General features: G+C 35.8%; 1 protein-coding gene across 2 annotated transcripts in view; it reads left to right on the top strand.

Moving 5' to 3' along the window:
- KYNU (kynureninase) overlaps positions 1–19,848 on the top strand; it is a 2,242,792-nt gene that overhangs the window by 1,018,727 nt on the left and 1,204,217 nt on the right. For both annotated transcript variants that reach the window (XM_044074971.1, XM_044074972.1), the window contains one exon: positions 19,056–19,117. In XM_044074971.1, coding sequence (XP_043930906.1) covers positions 19,056–19,117 — 62 coding nt within the window. The remainder of the gene's footprint in view (positions 1–19,055; positions 19,118–19,848) is intronic.

Here is a 19,848-nt window from a genome sequence, read left to right on the forward strand (position 1 = left end):
GGAATATCAAATGGACCCAATAACCTACCCACCCACCATTCCTTCTCCATCAAGCCTTCCAAAATATCTTCCTTCCCCTGCAAGGAACACAGATTACTACTAACTGATACCACCCATCCTACCCCTGATTTAATAAAATATCCTTTAGAAAACCCATCCATTACTTTGACCACAACTGCTGAATCAGGAAATTCATGAACAGCTGACACAATATCTGTATGTTAATGGGAAGATGCATCCACTTTTGACCTATGAAATGACACCCCGTTCTCTGCCCTCAAAAATTTCCTGTACCATGACTACTCTAAAATCCAAGAAATGAAAAAAGGTAACCCACCCGATTCAGGCTGCTGCAAACTCAAACTAACCAACATGCCTTCCTGTCTGTCACCTGCCCAGCTGAATGTATACTGCAGACTTCAAGCAGGTGTGGGAAAGCCTATACACCATCCATGAGCAACATCCTCATGTAGTCTTGCCTCCATCCCACTTATGGACAACACCATCTTCCATAGACAACCCTACGATACCCTGCCCAGTGTCTGTCCCCACTTGAACCTCATTAATCCCCTGTTGATTCTCCCTAACTCCTACTGCTTCACCAGTCTCCTGACATGCCCAAGCCCCCCTTATCCCTGAGCTTCACCCAAACAGTAGCAAGTCAAATGTTCCTACCTGAACTCCTAACAACATGTCATTACCTGCAACCACATCATGCACCACTCCTGTGGTGGGCCCATCTCCTGCAACAGCAGACCTCAACTGCTGCACCTGCCTTCCATGTATGACTTCCCTGATTATGTTCTTCTCTTCCCAATGGACTTACCAGGTTCTGTGCTTCTGCCATCTGCCAAAAGAAAGACCACAATAAGTACTCTAGCATTTCTGACCATGCTCCCTTCCCAGTGGTCACACTGTGCTGCATAGAGTACCCCTGCACATTTGGAATTAATATACATTTTCAGAAGTAATTAAGACTGTAAGTCATAATTATTGTAATGATGTATTAACTATAAATCACCATCTTGCACAAAAAGCCACCAGTGACAGGAGTGAATAAGAGAAACAAAGACAAACTGAATCAATAACTTTAACCACTGTGCCAAATGCTAGACTAGTTCCAGTGAATGTGCATACTTATCTATACCAGGGATAAACCTATCCTCTCTGCCAAAACCGTAAGCATACCTCATATACCAAAACATCTGGATAAGGCCATCAATAATGGGTGGATAAGATTACAAAATAGGGATACTTTAAATATTACTCTTACAAACATATAAAATTGAAGAGATAGCAGGTTCTCCATTGGCATGGTATGAAGTCTGAATCTCCATTGTCTGTCATTATTTTCTAAATCTAACTCTCAGTGATTTGCCAGTGACTGGCCAGAAAATCACAATTTTATGAGAAATGGACTGAACATGTGAGACAAAATGTGGAGTGTCTGCAAAATCAAAAAAGTTGAGAGGTATGCTTGCCATGGCTGTAAAGGTCCCTCTGTCCACAACTGCACATGTGCCCAAAATACCAAGCTTAGGCCCAACAACAACAACCTACCAACAGGTACATCCAAGTTAAAAAGAAGGCCACCAAAAACACAAAAGGAACCATATCACCAACGACTCTGGAGGGAGGAGCAACCACCCAATGCAATCACCAACTAGATGGGCACTCACCTCCTGCATCCATGGTCCACTCCACCATGAAAACATGGCAAGCACCCATCTTCTCAACCACCAGGTGGCTGTTTTTAGCTCTTAACACCTTTAACAGCAACAGCACTTTATTTAATACACTGGCTATACTACATGCTAAGTGGACCAGTCATCACATGCCTTGTCTTTAAAACTTATTTTGTTTTTCTCTCTCTTTTTCTTTTTATATAAACTATACTGACCGCAATATAATTTTCCCACTACACACCTTAGCACACAACCAGTAAAGTATAAACTCCACCAGATGCAGGAGGAAAACCAGCATCAGAAGTAAAGGAAGACTATCACTCTTAATTACTGTCACTAATTATCAGGTATAATTCACTACTTTTCACAGAAAGGAAGATGTTTCAAGACAGAGTAAGATGGTCTGAGCAAAAATCTGAGTCAATCAGTGACATCCCTGGAAAGCAGTTACAGTTGAGAGTTATGCTTCATAAACTTCTTCTGAACAAAATGTAGTGAGAAACATTTTTTCTATTTTATTATTATTATATTTTTCTAAACAATTCTTGTATGAAAAAGTCATATGATTAGACAGTGATACGTTTTACTTAGTATATACTGAACCAAAGGATTCACTCCTGTATGAATAATTAAATGCTTTACAAAAGTATTAATTTATTATTTCTTTCTCTCTTTTTTTTTTTTTGTTTCAATACCTGCACACTAATCCCCCACCCCACCCCACTCCCAATAATGGTTAAAACATCACCCAACATGAGCAGTGCAACATTCGCCGGTAACACCTCTGTAAGCCAGCACCACAAAAATATCCCCAAAAATCAGTCCAACATCACTCAAGAGCAAAGCAAATTACATGTCTAATTGATGGTAGTCAAGAGTGCAGCCCTGACAGCTTCTCCCATGTGCCACTCCGTTCCACAAACGGCTCAACAAAAGGATGAAGATCAAACCCTGTGCCTTATATTTGTGATGTCCCACCCCCCCACCCCCATTTTCACCATTGTTTCTTTATCCAGCATTGGAAACTAATTTAAATGCTCAGCTGCCACCACTACGAAGAGTAATCCATTCCTTCCGGCATCGCTTTTACAATATGGCTTACATTAAATTATATAAAGTAATCCATGCCGTCTGGCATCGCTTTTACAAATACAGTTTACATTACATTATATAAAGTAATCCATTCCCACCGGCATCGCTTTTACAAATACAGCTTGCATTATATTATATAAAGTAATCCATGGCTTCTGTCATCGCTTTTACAAATACAGCTTACATTACATTATATAAAGTAATCCATGCCTTCCAACACTGCTTTTACAAATACAGCTTACATTACATTATGTAAAGTAATCCATGCCTTCCAGCACTGCTTTTACAAATACAGCTTGCATTACATTATATAAAGTAATCCATGGCTTCTGTCATTGCTTTTACAAATACAGCTTACATTACATTATATAAAGTAATCCATGCCTTCCAGCACTGCTTACATTACATTATGTAAAGTAATCCATGCCTTCCAGCACTGCTTTTACAAATACAGCTTACATTACATTATGTAAAGTAATCCATGCCTTCCAGCACTGCTTTTACAAATACAGCTTGCATTACATTATATAAAGTAATCCATGCCTTCCGGCATCGCTTTTACAAATACAGCTTAAATTACATTATATAAAGTAATATCTGCCTTCTGGCATTGGTTTTACAAATAAAGTCTACATTACATTATACAATGTAATCCTTGCCTTCCAGCATCGCTTCTACAAGTACAACTTACATTACATTATATAAAGTAATCCATGGCTTCTGTCATCGCTTTTACAAATACAGCTTACATTACATTATATAAAGTAATCCATGGCTTCTGTCATCGCTTTTACAAATACAGCTTACATTACATTATATAAAGTAATCCATGGCTTCCAGCACTGCTTTTACAAATACAGCTTACATTATATTATATAAAGTAATCCATGCCGTCTGGCATGGCTTTTACAAATACATCTTACATTACATTATGTAAAGTCATCCATGCCTTCCAGCACTGCTTTTACAAATACAGCTTACATTACATTATATAAAGTAATCCATGCCTTCTGGCATCGCTTTTACAAATACAGCTTACATTACATTATATAAAGTAATCCATGTCTTCTGTCATCGCTTTTACAAATACAGCTTACAAAATATTATACAACGTAATCCTTGACTTCCAGCATCGCTTCTACAAGTACAGCTTACATTACATTATATAAAGTAATCCATGGCTTCTGTCATCGCTTTTACAAATACAGCTTACATTACATTATACAAAGTAATCCATGCCTTTCAGCATCGCTTTTACAAGTACAGCTTACATTACATTATATAAAGTAATCCATGGCTTCTGTCATCGCTTTTACAAATACAGCTTACATTACATTATGTAAAGTAATCCATGCCGTCTGGCATGACTTTTACAAATACAGCTTACATAACATTATATAAAGTAATATCTGCCTTCTGGCATTGGTTTTACAAATAAAGTCTACACTACATTATACAACGTAATCCTTGCCTTCCAGCATCGCTTCTACAAGTACAATTTACATTATATTATATAAAGTAATCCATGGCTTCTGTCATCGCTTTTACAAATACAGCTTACATTACATTATATAAAGTAATCCATGGCTTCCGTCATCTCTTTTACAAATACAGCTTACATTACATTATATAAAGTAATCTATGGCTTCCAGCACTGCTTTTACAAATACAGCTTACATTACATTATATAAAGTAATCCATGCCGTCTGGCATGGCTTTTACAAATAAAGCTTACATTACATTATGTAAAGTAATCCATGCCTTCCAGCACTGATTTTACAAATACATCTTACATTACATTATATAAAGTAATCCAGGCCTTCCGGCATCGCTTTTACAAATACAGCTTACATTACATTATATAAAGTAATCCATGGCTTCTGTCATCGCTTTTACAAATACAGCTTACATAACATTATACAACGTAATCCTTGACTTCCAGCATTGCTTCTACAAGTACATCTTACATTACATTATATAAAGTAATCCATGGCTTCTGTCATCGCTTTTACAAATACAGCTTACATTACATTATACAAAGTAATCCATGCCTTCCAGCATCGCTTTTACAAATACAGCTTACATTACATTATATAAAGTAATCCATGCCTTCCAGCACTGCTTTTACAAATACAGCTTACATTACATTATGTAAAGTAATCCATTCCGTCTGGCATGGCTTTTACAAATACAGCTTACATTACATTATACAAAGTAATCCATAGCTTCTGTCATCGCTTTTACAAATACAGCTTACATTACATTATATAAAGTAATCCATGCCGTCTGTCATCGCTTTCACAAATACAGCTTACATTACATTATACAAAGTAATCCATGGCTTATGTCATCGCTTTTACAAATACAGCTTACATTACATTATATAAAGTAATCCATGGCTTCTGGCATCGCTTTTACAAATACAGCTTACATTACATTATATAAAGTAATCCATGGTTTCTGTCATCGCTTTTACAAATACAGCTTACATTACATTATATAAAGTAATCCATGCCGTCTGGCATCGCTTTCACAAATACAGCTTACATTATATTACACAAAGTAATCCATGGCTTCTGTCATCGCTTTTACAAATACAGCTTACATTACATTGTATAAAGTAATCCATAGCTTCTGTCATCGCTTTTACAAATACAGCTTACATTACATTATATAAAGTAATCCATGCCGTCTGGCATCGCTTTCACAAATACAGCTTACATTACATTATACAAAGTAATCCATGGCTTATGTCATCGCTTTTACAAATACAGCTTACATTACATTATATAAAGTAATCCATGGCTTCTGGCATCGCTTTTACAAATGCAGCTTACATTACATTATATAAAGTAATCCATGGCTTCTGGCATCGCTTTTACAAATACAGCTTACATTACATTATATAAAGTAATCCATGGTTTCTGTCATCGCTTTTACAAATACAGCTTACATTACATTATATAAAGTAATCCATGCCGTCTGGCATCGCTTTCACAAATACAGCTTACATTATATTATACAAAGTAATCCATGGCTTCTGTCATCGCTTTTACAAATACAGCTTACATTACATTATATAAAGTAATCCATAGCTTCTGGCATCGCTTTTACAAATACAGCTTACATTACATTATATAAAGTAATCCATGGCTTCCAGCACTGCTTTTACAAATACAGCTTACATTACATTATGTAACGTAATCCATGCATTCCAGCACTGCTTTTACAAATACAGCTTACATTACATTATGTAAAGTAATCCATGCCTTCCAGCACTGCTTTTACAAATACAGCTTACATTACATTATATAAAGTAATCCATGGCTTCTGTCATCGCTTTTACAAATACAGCTTACATTACATTATATAAAGTAATCCATGGCTTCTGTCATCGCTTTTACAAATACAGCTTACATTACATTATATAAAGTAATCCATGGCTTCTGTCATCGCTTTTACAAATACAGCTTACATTACATTATATAAAGTAATTCATGGCTTCCAGCACTGCTTTTACAAATGCAGCTTATATTACATTATATAAAGCTATCCATGCCATCTGGCATGGCTTTTACAAATACAGCTTACATTACATTATGTAAAGTAATCCATGCCTTCCAGCATTGCTTTTACAAATACAGCTTACATTACATTATATAAACTAATCCATGCCTTCTGGCATCGCTTTTACAAATACAGCTTACACTACATTATATAAAGTAATCCATGGCTTCTGTCATCGCTTTTACAAATACAGCTTACATAACATTATACAACGTAATCCCTGACTTCCAGCATTGCTTCTACAAGTACAGCTTACATTACATTATATAAAGTAATCCATGGCTTCTGTCATCGCTTTTACAAATACAGCTTACATTACATTATATAAAGTAATCCATGCCTTCCGGCATCGCTTTTACAAATACAGTTTACATTACATTATACAAAGTAATCCATGGCTTCCGGCATCGCTTTTACAAATACAGCTTACATTACATTATATAAAGTAATCCATGCCTTCCAGCACTGCTTTTGCAAATACAGCTTACATTACATTATGTAAAGTAATCCATGCCGTCTGGCATGGCTTTTACAAATACAGCTTACATTACATTATACAAAGTAATCCATGGCTTCTGTCATCGCTTTTACAAATACAGCTTACATTACATTAAATAAAGTAATCCATGCCGTCTGGCATCGCTTTCACAAATACAGCTTACATTACATTATACAAAGTAATCCATGGCTTCTGTCATCGCTTTTACAAATACAGCTTACATTACATTATATAAAGTAATCCATGGCTTCTGGCATTGCTTTTACAAATAAAGCTTACATTACATTATATAAAGTAATCCATGGCTACTGGCATCGCTTTTACAAATACAGCTCATATTACATTATATAAAGTAATCCAAGGTTTCTGTCATCGCTTTTACAAATACAGCTTACATTACATTATATAAAGTAATCCATGCCGTCTGGCATCGCCTTCACAAATACAGCTTACATTACATTATACAAAGTAATCCATGGCTTCTGTCATCGCTTTTACAAATACAGCTTACATTACATTATATAAAGTAATCCATGGCTTCTGGCATCGCTTTTACAAATACAGCTTACATTACATTATATAAAGTAATCCATGGCTTCCAGCACTGCTTTTACAAATACAGCTTACATTACATTATGTAAAGTAATCCATGCCTTCCAGCACTGCTTTTACAAATACAGCTTACATTACATTATGTAAAGTATTCCAAGCCTTCCAGCACTGCTTTTACAAATACAGCTTACATTACATTATATAAAGTAATCCATGGCTTCTGTCATCGCTTTTACAAATACAGCTTACATTACATTATATAAAGTAATCCATGGCTTCTGTCATCGCATTTACAAATACAGCTTACATTACATTATATAAAGTAATCCATGGCTTCTGTCATCGCTTTTACAAATACAGCTACATTACATTTTATAAAGTAATCCATGGCTTCTGGCATCGCTTTTACAAATACAGCTTACATTACATTATATAAATTAATGCATGGTTTCTGTCATTGCTTTTACAAATACAGCTTACATTACATTATATAAAGTAATCCATGCCGTCTGGCATGGCTTTTGCAAATACAGCTTACATAACATTATATAAAGTAATCCGTGGTTTTTGTCATCGCTTTTACAAATACAGCTTACATTACATTATATAAAGTAATCCATGCCGTCTGGCATCGCTTTCACAAATACAGCTTACATTACATTATACAAAGTAATCCATGGCTTCTGTCATCGCTTTTACAAATACAGCTTACATTACATTATATAAAGTAATCCATGGCTTCTGTCATCGCTTTTACAAATACAGCTTACATTACATTTTATAAAGTAATCCATGGCTTCTGGCATCGCTTTTACAAATACAGCTTACATAACATTATATAAAGCAATCCGTGGCTTTTGTCATCGCTTTTACAAATACAGCTTACATTACATTATATAAAGTAATCCATGCCGTCTGGCATCGCTTTCACAAATACAGCTTACATTACATTATACAAAGTAATCCATGGTTTCTGTCATCGCTTTTACAAATACAGCTTACATTACATTATATAAAGTAATCCTTGGCCTCTGGCATCGCTTTTACAAATACAGCTTACATTACGTTATATAAAGTAATCCATGGCTTCCAGCACTGCTTTTACAAATACAGCTTACATTACATTATGTAAAGTAATCCATGCCTTCCAGCACTGCTTTTACAAATACAGCTTACATTACATTATATAAAGTAATATCTGCCTTCTGGCATTGTTTTTACATATACAGCTTACATTACATTATGTAAAGTAATCCATGCCTTCCGGCATCGCTTTTACAAATACAGCTTACATTACATTATATAAAGTAATCCATGGCTTCTGTCATTGCTTTTACAAATACAGCTTACATTACATTATATAAAGTAATATCTGCCTTCTGGCATTGCTTTTACAAGTACAGTTTACATTACATTATATAAAGTAATCCATGCCTTCCGGCATCGCTTTTACAAGTACAGCTTACATTACATTATATAAAGTAATCCATGGCTTCTGTCATCGCTTTTACAAATACAGCTACATTACATTTTATAAAGTAATCCATGGCTTCTGGCATCGCTTTTACAAATACAGCTTACATTACATTATGTAAAGTAATCCATGCCTTCCAGCACTGCTTTTACAAATACAGCTTACATTACATTATATAAAGTAATCCATGCCTTCCGGCATTGCTTTTACAAATACAGCTTACATTACATTATTTAAAGTAATCCATGGCTTCTGTCATCGCTTTTACAAATACAGCTTACATAACATTATATAAAGTAATCCATGGCTTCTGTCATCGCTTTTACAAGTACAGCTTACATTACATTATATAAAGTAATCCATGGCTTCCGTCATCTCTTTTACAAATACAGCTTACATTACATTATATAAAGTAATCCATGCCGTCTGGCACTGCTTTTACAAATACAGCTTACATTACATTATGTAAAGTAATCCATGGCTTCTGTCATCGCTTTTACAAATACAGCTTACATTACATTGTATAAAGTAATCCATGGCTTCCAGCACTGCTTTTACAAATACAGCTTACATTACATTATGTAAAGTAATCCATGGCTTCTGTCATCGCTTTTACAAATACAGCTTACATTACATTATACAAAGTAATCCATGGCTTCTGTCATCGCTTTTACAAATACAGCTTACATTACATTATATAAAGTAATCCATGGCTTCTGTCATCGCTTTTACAAGTACAGCTTACATTACATTATATAAAGTAATCCATGGCTTCCGTCATCTCTTTTACAAATACAGCTTACATAACATTATGTAAAATAATCCATGCCTTCCAGCACTGCTTTTACAATCACAGCTTACATTACATTATATAAAGTAATCCATGCCATCTGGCATGGCTTTTACAAATACAACTTACATAACATTATATAAAGTAATCCATGGCTTCTGTCATCGCTTTTACAATCACAGCTTACATTACATTATATAAAGTAATCCATGCCATCTGGCATGGCTTTTACAAATACAACTTACATAACATTATATAAAGTAATCCATGGCTTCTGTCATCGCTTTTACAAATACAGCTTACATTACATTATATAAAGTAATCCATGCCTTCCGGCATCGCTTTTACAAGTACAGTTTACATTACATTATATAAAGTAATCCATGGCTTCTGTCATCGCTTTTACAAATACAGCTTACATTACATTATATAGAGTAATCCATGCCGTCTGGCACTGCTTTTACAAATACAGCTTACATAACATTATGTAAAGTAATCCATGCCTTCCAGCACTGCTTTTACAAATACAGTTTACATTACATTATGTAAAGTAATCCATGCCTTCTAGCACTGCTTTTACAAATACAGCTTACATAACATTATATAAAGTAATATCTGCCCTCTGGCATTGCTTTTACAAATAAAGTCTACATTACATTACACAACGTAATCCTTGCCTTCCAGCATCACTTCTACAAGTACAGTTTACATTACATTATATAAAGTAATCCATGGCTTCCGTCATCGCTTTTACAAATGCAGCTTACATTGTGCCCTGATCCGTAAAATGCAGTCAGAACATTTCCCAGTTTTGACCCTGTGGGTGAATGAAAGGCTGCAAAAGAGCCAGTGAGCATTTCATGCACACTGTGGAGAATTCACTTTAAACCCACTGTGACAGAGCACAATTGTTACATGCAAGTGCATCAAAGCCTGCAAAACATCCTAACTGCTTGGCAACAGACCCCTCAACCTCTTAGTACAAAAATGTGGCAAAGCCTAATATAATGGGTGAACAATGACCTAAAAATAAGGACAGACTTTAAATATTGCTCTTATAAACTTAAAAAAATTGCTAGATTAACAGAATCTGTATTAGTATGCTAAATCCAAACTCAAATGTATGTCATTATTTATTGACTTCCTCAGAATCTGCATCAAGTAATCACATAAGCCTCTGCTTTCAAGTTCAAACAAAACTTCTACCCCACTTTAATGGGGAAAAGAACCTTCCTTGCAGCCATTACTCTCAATGACCCCCTACCCGCCTGAGAGACAGTGTGAAATGCTTTGATTAGTTCAATGAACAAGGCACAAAGTTTTCAGCATCCTCCACTCCACACGTATGGATTTTTTTTAAACACAGCATGCGTTGTTTGAGGTAAAGGTTAGTTCAGATGCTTAGCTTCTGGTTCAGAACTTCACAGTCAGCTCCTTGCCAGTCTCATTTTCTGACTTATCCACTGACCACAATGGGAGGTGGAGCTTTCCTATTGTATAAGCTTCTTAGTTTTAACCAATTGGTATTGATAAGGAGGCTAAGGATTGGGTCCTGAGGAGGCTATGTTACTTAGAAAGTTTATTTATTATGATGCAGTGTTTCTTACTTACTGCTGCTACAAAGCTTCCAGCAGCTCTATTTGTTGCCTCTGTTAATACCAGCTGTCACACATACTTTTTGTTGCCATGACAATGTGCCACAAGAGGATGATTGGACTCAAATGAGTTCTATAATAACCTATCACAATAGGGATACATATCTAAGAAAACAATTGGTTAAAACTAAGAAGCTTATCCAATAGAAAAGTTACTACTGAATGCCTCACTACTGGTTGTTTACTAATTTCTAGAACTGCAGTTGGCCGCTATGCTTCTAATCAGTACTAAGACTATGCATCTGCATTTGCATGTGTGGTCCACCCCACATTTGTAATTGGGCATCTGAGTTTTAAATAGAATCTGTAGCAGGATTCACACATGATCTGAAGAAGGCTGTATCAGCCAAAAGCTCTTATTGGATCAAATTTTATTCCTGCATTTTACAGTTTTACTCAGTACATTTGTGGTTTTAACAGTTGCATCATGGTGTTGTGGTGGTCTACCAAAGGTTTTTCTTGCAGTTTTTCATTCAACTTGATAAAGTGTGTCTAGATTGTAAAATGTATTTGCAGATACAACAGATTATACATGTAATTACAAAATCTTATGCAAAACAGTTTGGCTGCACAAAGAGGATGATAAATTGTCCAGTGGCATCCAGCAAGATTATATTGAAAAAAAACTATGCCAACTAGATCCAAACAAAGCAAAGGGAGGAGGTGGAATTAGTTATATTGACCTAAGAACACTTCAGCAAGAACTTACAGTAACATTTTCTCTATTATTTAGTAGAGTGTATAAATATGAGGAGATTAAAGACATGCACTTGTTAAACCTGTCTTTTAGGGAAAGGGGCGGAGGACAAGTCAGACAGACCCTTACATTTACTTTCAAGTTTTGGAAAAATAATGCAGAAGGTAAAATTGGTAATTTATTGTCAGAACTAGAAAGGCTGGGACATGAAACTATGTATCAGCATGCATATGTTGAAAATAGATCTATTACCCCCTATAACATGATATTCTATGACAACATAATAACAACTATGAATGAAGATTTGTATTGTGATGTAACTTTATAGATTTAAATTCAATATTTTTGGGGCCATGCACAAAACGCTGATCAATAAATTAGAACAGTTAAATATGGATGCACTCTTGGTAAGATGGATAGCTGCTTGGCTTACAAATAGGACATGGAAAGTATCATACAGCAAATGGACAGGTGAAATTTGCGGTTGCAATCAGTGTGTCCTGTAGAGCTCTGTCCAAGACCCATAATTGTTTAGACTGTAATTTTCAAATCTATCTTTTTCATCCGAGGTGTTCTACAGTCTACATGCAGATGACTTCAGATTGGGTAAACTGATTACATGTGTTACAGATAGGTCATGTCTACAAAATAGCTTGACTAAATTGATCACTGGGGCACAGAAGAATAATATACTGATAAATACATTAAAAACTAAGCATATGAGATTTTGGAGACATAAACCAAAACATGAATATTTAATACAGCACACATTTAAGGACCTGGGTATATGGGTAGATCCAGCTTTGAGTTTTTTTGATCATATCAACCAATCGGTTAATGATAATTATAGAACTATAGGTTGTATAAAAAGATTTATAAAGTCTAGGAAATCAAAAATGATGAAGTCATTGTTTGTTAATTCATTAGACCCAAAACTTGAGTATAGAATAGAAACATGGAAATCTTGTAAGAAAAAAAGATGAGTAAAATGGAAACAGTACAGCAGAAATATACCAAGGGCATCCATGAATGTAAATTATTATGAAAGACTAAAACAACTGCACTTGTACAGTGTGTCATATAGATATTTAAGAGGATACCTTATTTGGATACATAGGGCATTTAGAGACAAGTACCTCTGGGGCTGTTTGGAATTATCAAAACTTAATGAGCAAACATCAGACAACCTATGCAGAAGATTCTATATGAATGATAAGTGGAATAACTAGTTCTCTGTTCAAGCAGATAATGCATGGAATACATTAACTAATTACATTAAAACACTAGTTTAGACATTTTTAAGAACAGACTGGACACTTACTATGGGAACAGCAGTTTTGGTATATTGCAGGCAAGAAGGTATTAATGCCTGTTCTTGAATATCTGTATGTATGCATGTAACATTTTAAGTTGTGTTTAGGCAAATACACACTTTAATTTTATGAAACCAAATAATAGTATGCGTTATATGAACTACACTCGTAAAATATGGGGAAGTATATTAAGTGAGAAATGCTTGCTTTGTAGATTTTTCATTGCACTGGTAAGGATATCTTCCGCTGATAATGATGAAAGGTAAATCTTTCTTCCTTAAATAACAGGCGCATAGTGATGTTTACACTCTAGTTCATGATCTGCATAACATTTATTTCCAAGAATTTTGTTCATCTTCCTTCTTATTTTATTCTTGTTCATAATGTCTCATTTATTGTCTATGTTAATGCAAAATGAAAGAGAGTTTTCTGTATTTTGAAAGGTGCTAGCTGACGCAAGTAAAACTAAAAAGATATTGCTAGTTTTTATATCTTTATTTATGAAAGCATGTAAGACAATCACAAAACCCTCATTATCTAAATAGATAGCAAATTTGCATACACCATGTATTTTACATTTTGACTTTCAAGATACTGCTGATTCTTTTGATACTTTGCATCCAGATCTTCACTTAAAATAGTCATAATGTATTCTCTTCTGAAATTACTACAACTACAGATTACATTCATTTCAAAAGTCAATATCCATTTACAATTACCATAATACCTGCTTCTTTTTTTTTAGTAGAACACACGGGTCTACTTCTAATGCCCGAAACGCCGTCAGACGACAGGAAAATGAACCCAGAAGAAACCCGACAGCGCGTTGTTGACTCCGACAAAATCCCGACAGGAGAGAAGACCGAGAAGGGTAAGCGACCTGTACCCTATCGATAGTGAGGAGTGAGGAGAGGGGGACAGGAGGGAGTGGTAAGTGTGCAACTCTAGGGGATAGGTAGGGTTAGGTGTGATAGTGTGTGAGTGTGTGTGTCGGGGTAGTGGGGGGGGTCTGGCGTCGGTCATTTCCTCATTCCCCTGAGCAGTTTCGGCATTAACCAGGCCCAACACACACACATATACTACACACACACACACACACACACACACACACACACACACACACACACACACACACACACACACACCAAAATACCATCCGTGTAATCCAGCTTGTTTCTCTTCACCTAGAAATGATGCAATACTTTTTAGTAAATAACTACATAATTTCACTTTGGGCTTTCATTGAAAATATTAAATTTTCATGGAGTTATCTGGTAAAATTTGAAGAGGTTATACCTCAGTAAATAAAGCTGTATTACAACAGTAACAAAAAAACATAACTCATTCTTACTTTGCCTTTATTCCTTCAGTGTGACAAGCACAACAGTGAAAATGTGAACAGAGCAAACTGTGAATGCTTTATTTTTGTCTGTAAGTTTTCCAGAGCAAAGCAGTTACAAATATGACATGATATATCTTGACATATTACTCATGGAATAGTTCATTTCTCAATTCCTTTCTGAATTACCTTACATCATAAACTTGAATAACTGAAAAGTTATAGAAAAACTTTTAAGTGATATTTTTATTTCTCAGCATATATGATGGAGTTCTATTCAATATAAAACATAGATCAGCAATACTTCATCTCTCCATGTATATATATGTCTGTCTGTCTGTCATTCATTCCCAGGTAAGTGATCTCCTGTAAGATTCTTTTCATCTGTGACCCAGGTAATAAGGCAAAAAGATAAAATATATAATCATATTCTTTTAATCAAGTGCAAGAAACAAAGATCAGTTCAAAGATTATTTATATCAACAATATTAACTTATAAATATATAAAATATGAAGAGTTTTGCAGATCAGATTAAAAAAAATAAAGAAAATTGGCTACATAGAGCTGCATTTAACATATTCTTTTAAATTAAATGCTATACACAATGGTCAGGATTCAGAAATAAATCAGAAATGTGACCACAATGGAAAAAATAGAGCAGTCAGAGTTGTTCAATACAACCTGTTGATAATTAATAGGTATGCAATATTAGTGCAGATCTGCCAAGTCTTGTGCTGCTTAAATAGACAATTTACTAGCAAAATAGCATATATAATGCCGAGTGGGGAATCATGCTATAGTGAGCCATGTGACCTGTACCCAGCAGCATGTAGGTAGAGACCACATTATGATGCATGTCCACATATCAGTGTGCTGATCTTGTACAAAGCAGGTACAGCCAACAGCCCAAACAAGGGCTAGTCAGCAAAACTCCTACCATATTTATATTATTAAGGAAAGAAATCTGTGGCCAGAATTGTCAGAAAAGGTGAAGAGCAAACAAAAGTGCATATAGGAGAACAAGGGTTTAGGAAGAGTGGTTTGGGAGGAGAACATTTTGTTTTGTTTGTTTATGAGAAATGCTCCAGTTTTTTTTTTTTTTTTTAATTTTATTTTAGAATGATAGAGGGGGTATGGCATGGGAAGGTGTGGGTTGGAAGGTTAGTATGGAAATGGCAGCACTGACAGACAAACATGACAGATAGACAAAGTCAGGCAGCAAAGATACTCGTACAAATGGTGGAGCACATATTAGAGATGCAAGCAGACAGAGAATTTGGTGTTGTAAAGGAGTGACCAAAAATGTGATGGGAGTGACACACAAAGAAAGGGAATGCAACAAAAGAGGATGTGATATAGTGTTTGGTGAGAACTTCTTGGCATGCTGCATAGGGATGAACCAAGCAACAAGACAGTCATCCCCATGACTGCCTAATAGCTGGGCCCAGACATTGTTTGCCCAGTGTTTGGGACCATGAAGCTGAGGGACTCTTCAAATCATGCAAGAATGGGGTCTACATGAGCCAATCCAGGTGTCCAGATAAAAGTCCAGCATAGGTACTACCACCTCCTGCTGGATGATGCAATGGGACCCCCTTTTGATGCTGCTTCATGGGGGAACCAATACTCCCACATCAAAGAAGCAGCACCAGAGGCAATCAGTGAACCATCCATGCTGTCCATCACAGGATGACCTTCATCAACCTCCAGAGAGGCTGATCTGGAGACAACTGGCAATACAGCAAATGGTAGTAAGCCAGTTGTAAGATGCAGTAGACTCAGCTGCAAAACATCCGGACTTATGGCTGACATATCAGGAAATAATATAACTGGATGGAAAACAAACAAATAAGGGCAAATAATAAAATGGTGAAGATAACAGTAGCATATAGAAAAGCAACACAAAACTATGATGAATATGTTATGTTACAGCATTTAGTACCAGTGGCTCTGGAAAAGAACAAATGAAGTCCGCTGATCAGTGGTGATAGAAAACCAGTATACAGTCCTGCACACTTCTATTATAGAACTATGTGGACTACAGGCTGGATAAGACTGGACATTCCCTTTTCACTGCTTTGTATGACGGTTTCACAATGCATGTGTGAAAACAAGTGTAGGTATATCCCTGAGGCAGTTATGAGCAGGAACCATGTATAGTGTGAAAAATGTTAAGATGATCAGTACAGGGTGGCACCTGACCACAAATAGCAGTTTTCTGAATGCTAGCAAAAATACACATGGAACATCTAATCCCTCTGGTAATACTGCATTATGATAATCATAAAATGAAATGCATTGCTACACAATAAGCAAACATCTGCATGCCCATGGTAGTCCAGCTGTAAGTGGTGCAGTCATGGCAATGGAATGGGTCATCATAAAGTATGATGTACGATATATCAGACTGACAAGGGCAGTGTGCAGTACCTGCATGATGGTCACATTGGTAGGAGATACTGAAAGATGCCAAATGGTATTATACCACAACAGAGACCTACCTTGGGATTTGGAAAAGCTTAGCATGATGCAGAAACCTTAGTTCACTAGGTTTCAACTTCGCACTAAGCCGTTTTGATTCAGACACTGATCTACTACTGAGGTTTGCACAAATGGGGACTTCAATGAAGAGAGTGGTCATGTGGGCTAAGTCGCATACTAATGTGGCAGTCTATCAGAGTGACTAATGCTAATTAGTCACAAATCTGTCCCCTGAAGTATCTGTAATTAGCAGTTTGCTTGACTGTACAATTCACTAAATTATGCAGTGGAGTCAAATTTGACCTTAGAAGGAAAAGTGACCAACATAAGACATGGCAGATACCCATTCACTCCTATGGGACTGCAAAAGTGCATGTAGGTTCAGAGAACACGTGAGTAGAGGGTATTGATGTGTGTGTGTGTGTGTGTGTGTGTGTGTGTGTGTGTGTGTGTGTGTCTGCGTGTGTGTGTGTGTGCATCTTTGTAGGGGTCGCTTTGTTAACATGATGCATGGGCCTCATCAGGTCTGACAGTACTATTATCCAGTTCAGAGGTTTATTAATGAAATAGTAATAATATGATCTTTCTCACTATGGTCATACTTGCCACTAAATCACACTCTTCCGCAAAGTGCTACTTGACCCACCTCTCTCGTGTAATTAGCATGAACTGTAAACATTCTTCTGAAACCTAGGGAGGGTGTGTCCCTCATAAACGATGTTGTTCATTGGCTAACGTGCAAGTGTGGGTATGTAAAAGACATGGAAATATGTCTGAAATGGGAAGCTAAATGGCTTTATGTATAGTATAAACGTGATGTTATTTATAGTGTGCCAGATGTATGAACCTTGATGTTATATTATCAGCACTGTGAAGGGGAGTATTGTTGAGTGTAGACAGAGTGGCTGTAATTGCTAAACATATTTTCAGCATGGTATTATTATTACATTGATTGGTATTGCCTTGAAGGCTTCTGTTGTAAGCAAATTTGAAACATTATTGCATCTTTATGTTGTGTTAATGTAATTTGGTTGTCACAAAGACATCGTCAGTTTGAAATAATAAAGTCTAATCAGGTACGAAAATATTCATACTTTTGCTGGACTGTGCAAGATAAGGGCTACCTAAGGTGTTTATAGCACAATGAAGAAATTATTTGTAAACCCCTTTAGATGTACCAAAAGTCCTAGCTATGCATTTTTAGGGTTTAATGCATAATTTCTTAGCATAACTCCAATCCCAAATAAGACTGAAATCTTTCTGTAGTGCAGTCCACATTATGCTTTGTTTGTATCATTGAGTTGTATATCATCTACAGTTAAAATCATATTTAGATGTGGATGATCTCCAGGTGAAGCAATTACTTCGCTTCTGAATGACAGTGTCTTCAGCACTGAGCCTTAAAGAATAACTGCATTGATAAAGCCTGGATCTGACATCAATTTTTGCGATACAATTGCACTTGCGCTATTTGTTGCATAGCTTTCATTTCAAAACAGCACACTGTTAAGAATCTACCATCGATCAGTTTATGAAATTAAAGGGAATATTCATCTGTTTAAATCTAAGAAATAAATGTATCGGTTAATAAGCTGCTTTCCACATTTAAGTAGATTTCTTTGGAAAGTAAGAAGTCAGTGAGACAGCACATTTATGGTGAAAGTCATGTTGTCTCTTAGAAAGGAAGTTTTTGCATATGTTCAAGTGCTTGTTTGCCAACATTTTTTTCAAAACATGTTGCTAGAGGACATGTGTTTGATACAGGGCTGTTATTTTTATATAGTTTTCCAAGGTAGGAAGTTAATTGACTGCTGTCATACAAATTATACTTATTTTACTGATTTTCTGTTCTTGTCTATTTATGCAAAATGTATTGGATATAAAAATGTGCTGCTTTAATGTCTTTGCAGGCTGTAAAGTGGAAGAAGTAGCATTAATGAATGGTTTGACAGTGAATTTACACCTTCAGCTGGTAAGTTTTTAACATTGTCTTTCACAACTGCAGCTGCTGTTGAAGTGTTTAAATGTGTTATTTAAATGCAAAGAACACTATTAGATAACATTAAAGAGTGAATGTGTGTGTGTGTGTGTGTGTGTGTGTGTGTGTGTGTGTGTATGTGCGCATGCATGCACGCACATGTGTTTAAACATGCATTTTTCTGTGCCTGCGCATGTGTTTATATGGCTTTACATGTATTCTCCATCTCATTCGACAATATCCAAAGTGCAGAATTTTATTTATTTATTTATTGACATTTGTTTACCTGGAAAGTCCACTGGGCTGTGAAGAGCCCATTTTCAGTAGAGGCCCAAGGAGAAAAGCTCCAGTGCAGAGAAAACAATATAAAATACAGTTTACAGAGTATAATAATATGAACGGCAAAAAAAAACAGAGTCTCCATTCACATTTATAAAGTATAATAATATAGTCCACAAAAAATAAAAGAAATTCAAAGTAACCATAGGAGTAAAGAATGAGTGCAATAAAACACCAAAGTAGGTTGATAAATGGTACAAAAATGGTGCATCTAGTAAATAAATTGTGGGAAGTATAGGTATAAGAGCAGAGTGAATACAGATTTACAGTGGCAATTTAGAGTAGTGGCAGGGTGATTGACATTAGTAGCAGAAGGGAAACTGGTTAATATAATTACAGCAATAATGCAAGAGATAGAATGGTTAGAGAGGTTAGATAGTGTAGGC

The sequence above is a fragment of the Protopterus annectens genome, chromosome 6.part0 (genome assembly GCF_019279795.1).
Source record: "Protopterus annectens isolate FY-2018-M chromosome 6.part0, PAN1.0, whole genome shotgun sequence".
Lineage (NCBI taxonomy): Eukaryota > Metazoa > Chordata > Ceratodontiformes > Protopteridae > Protopterus > Protopterus annectens.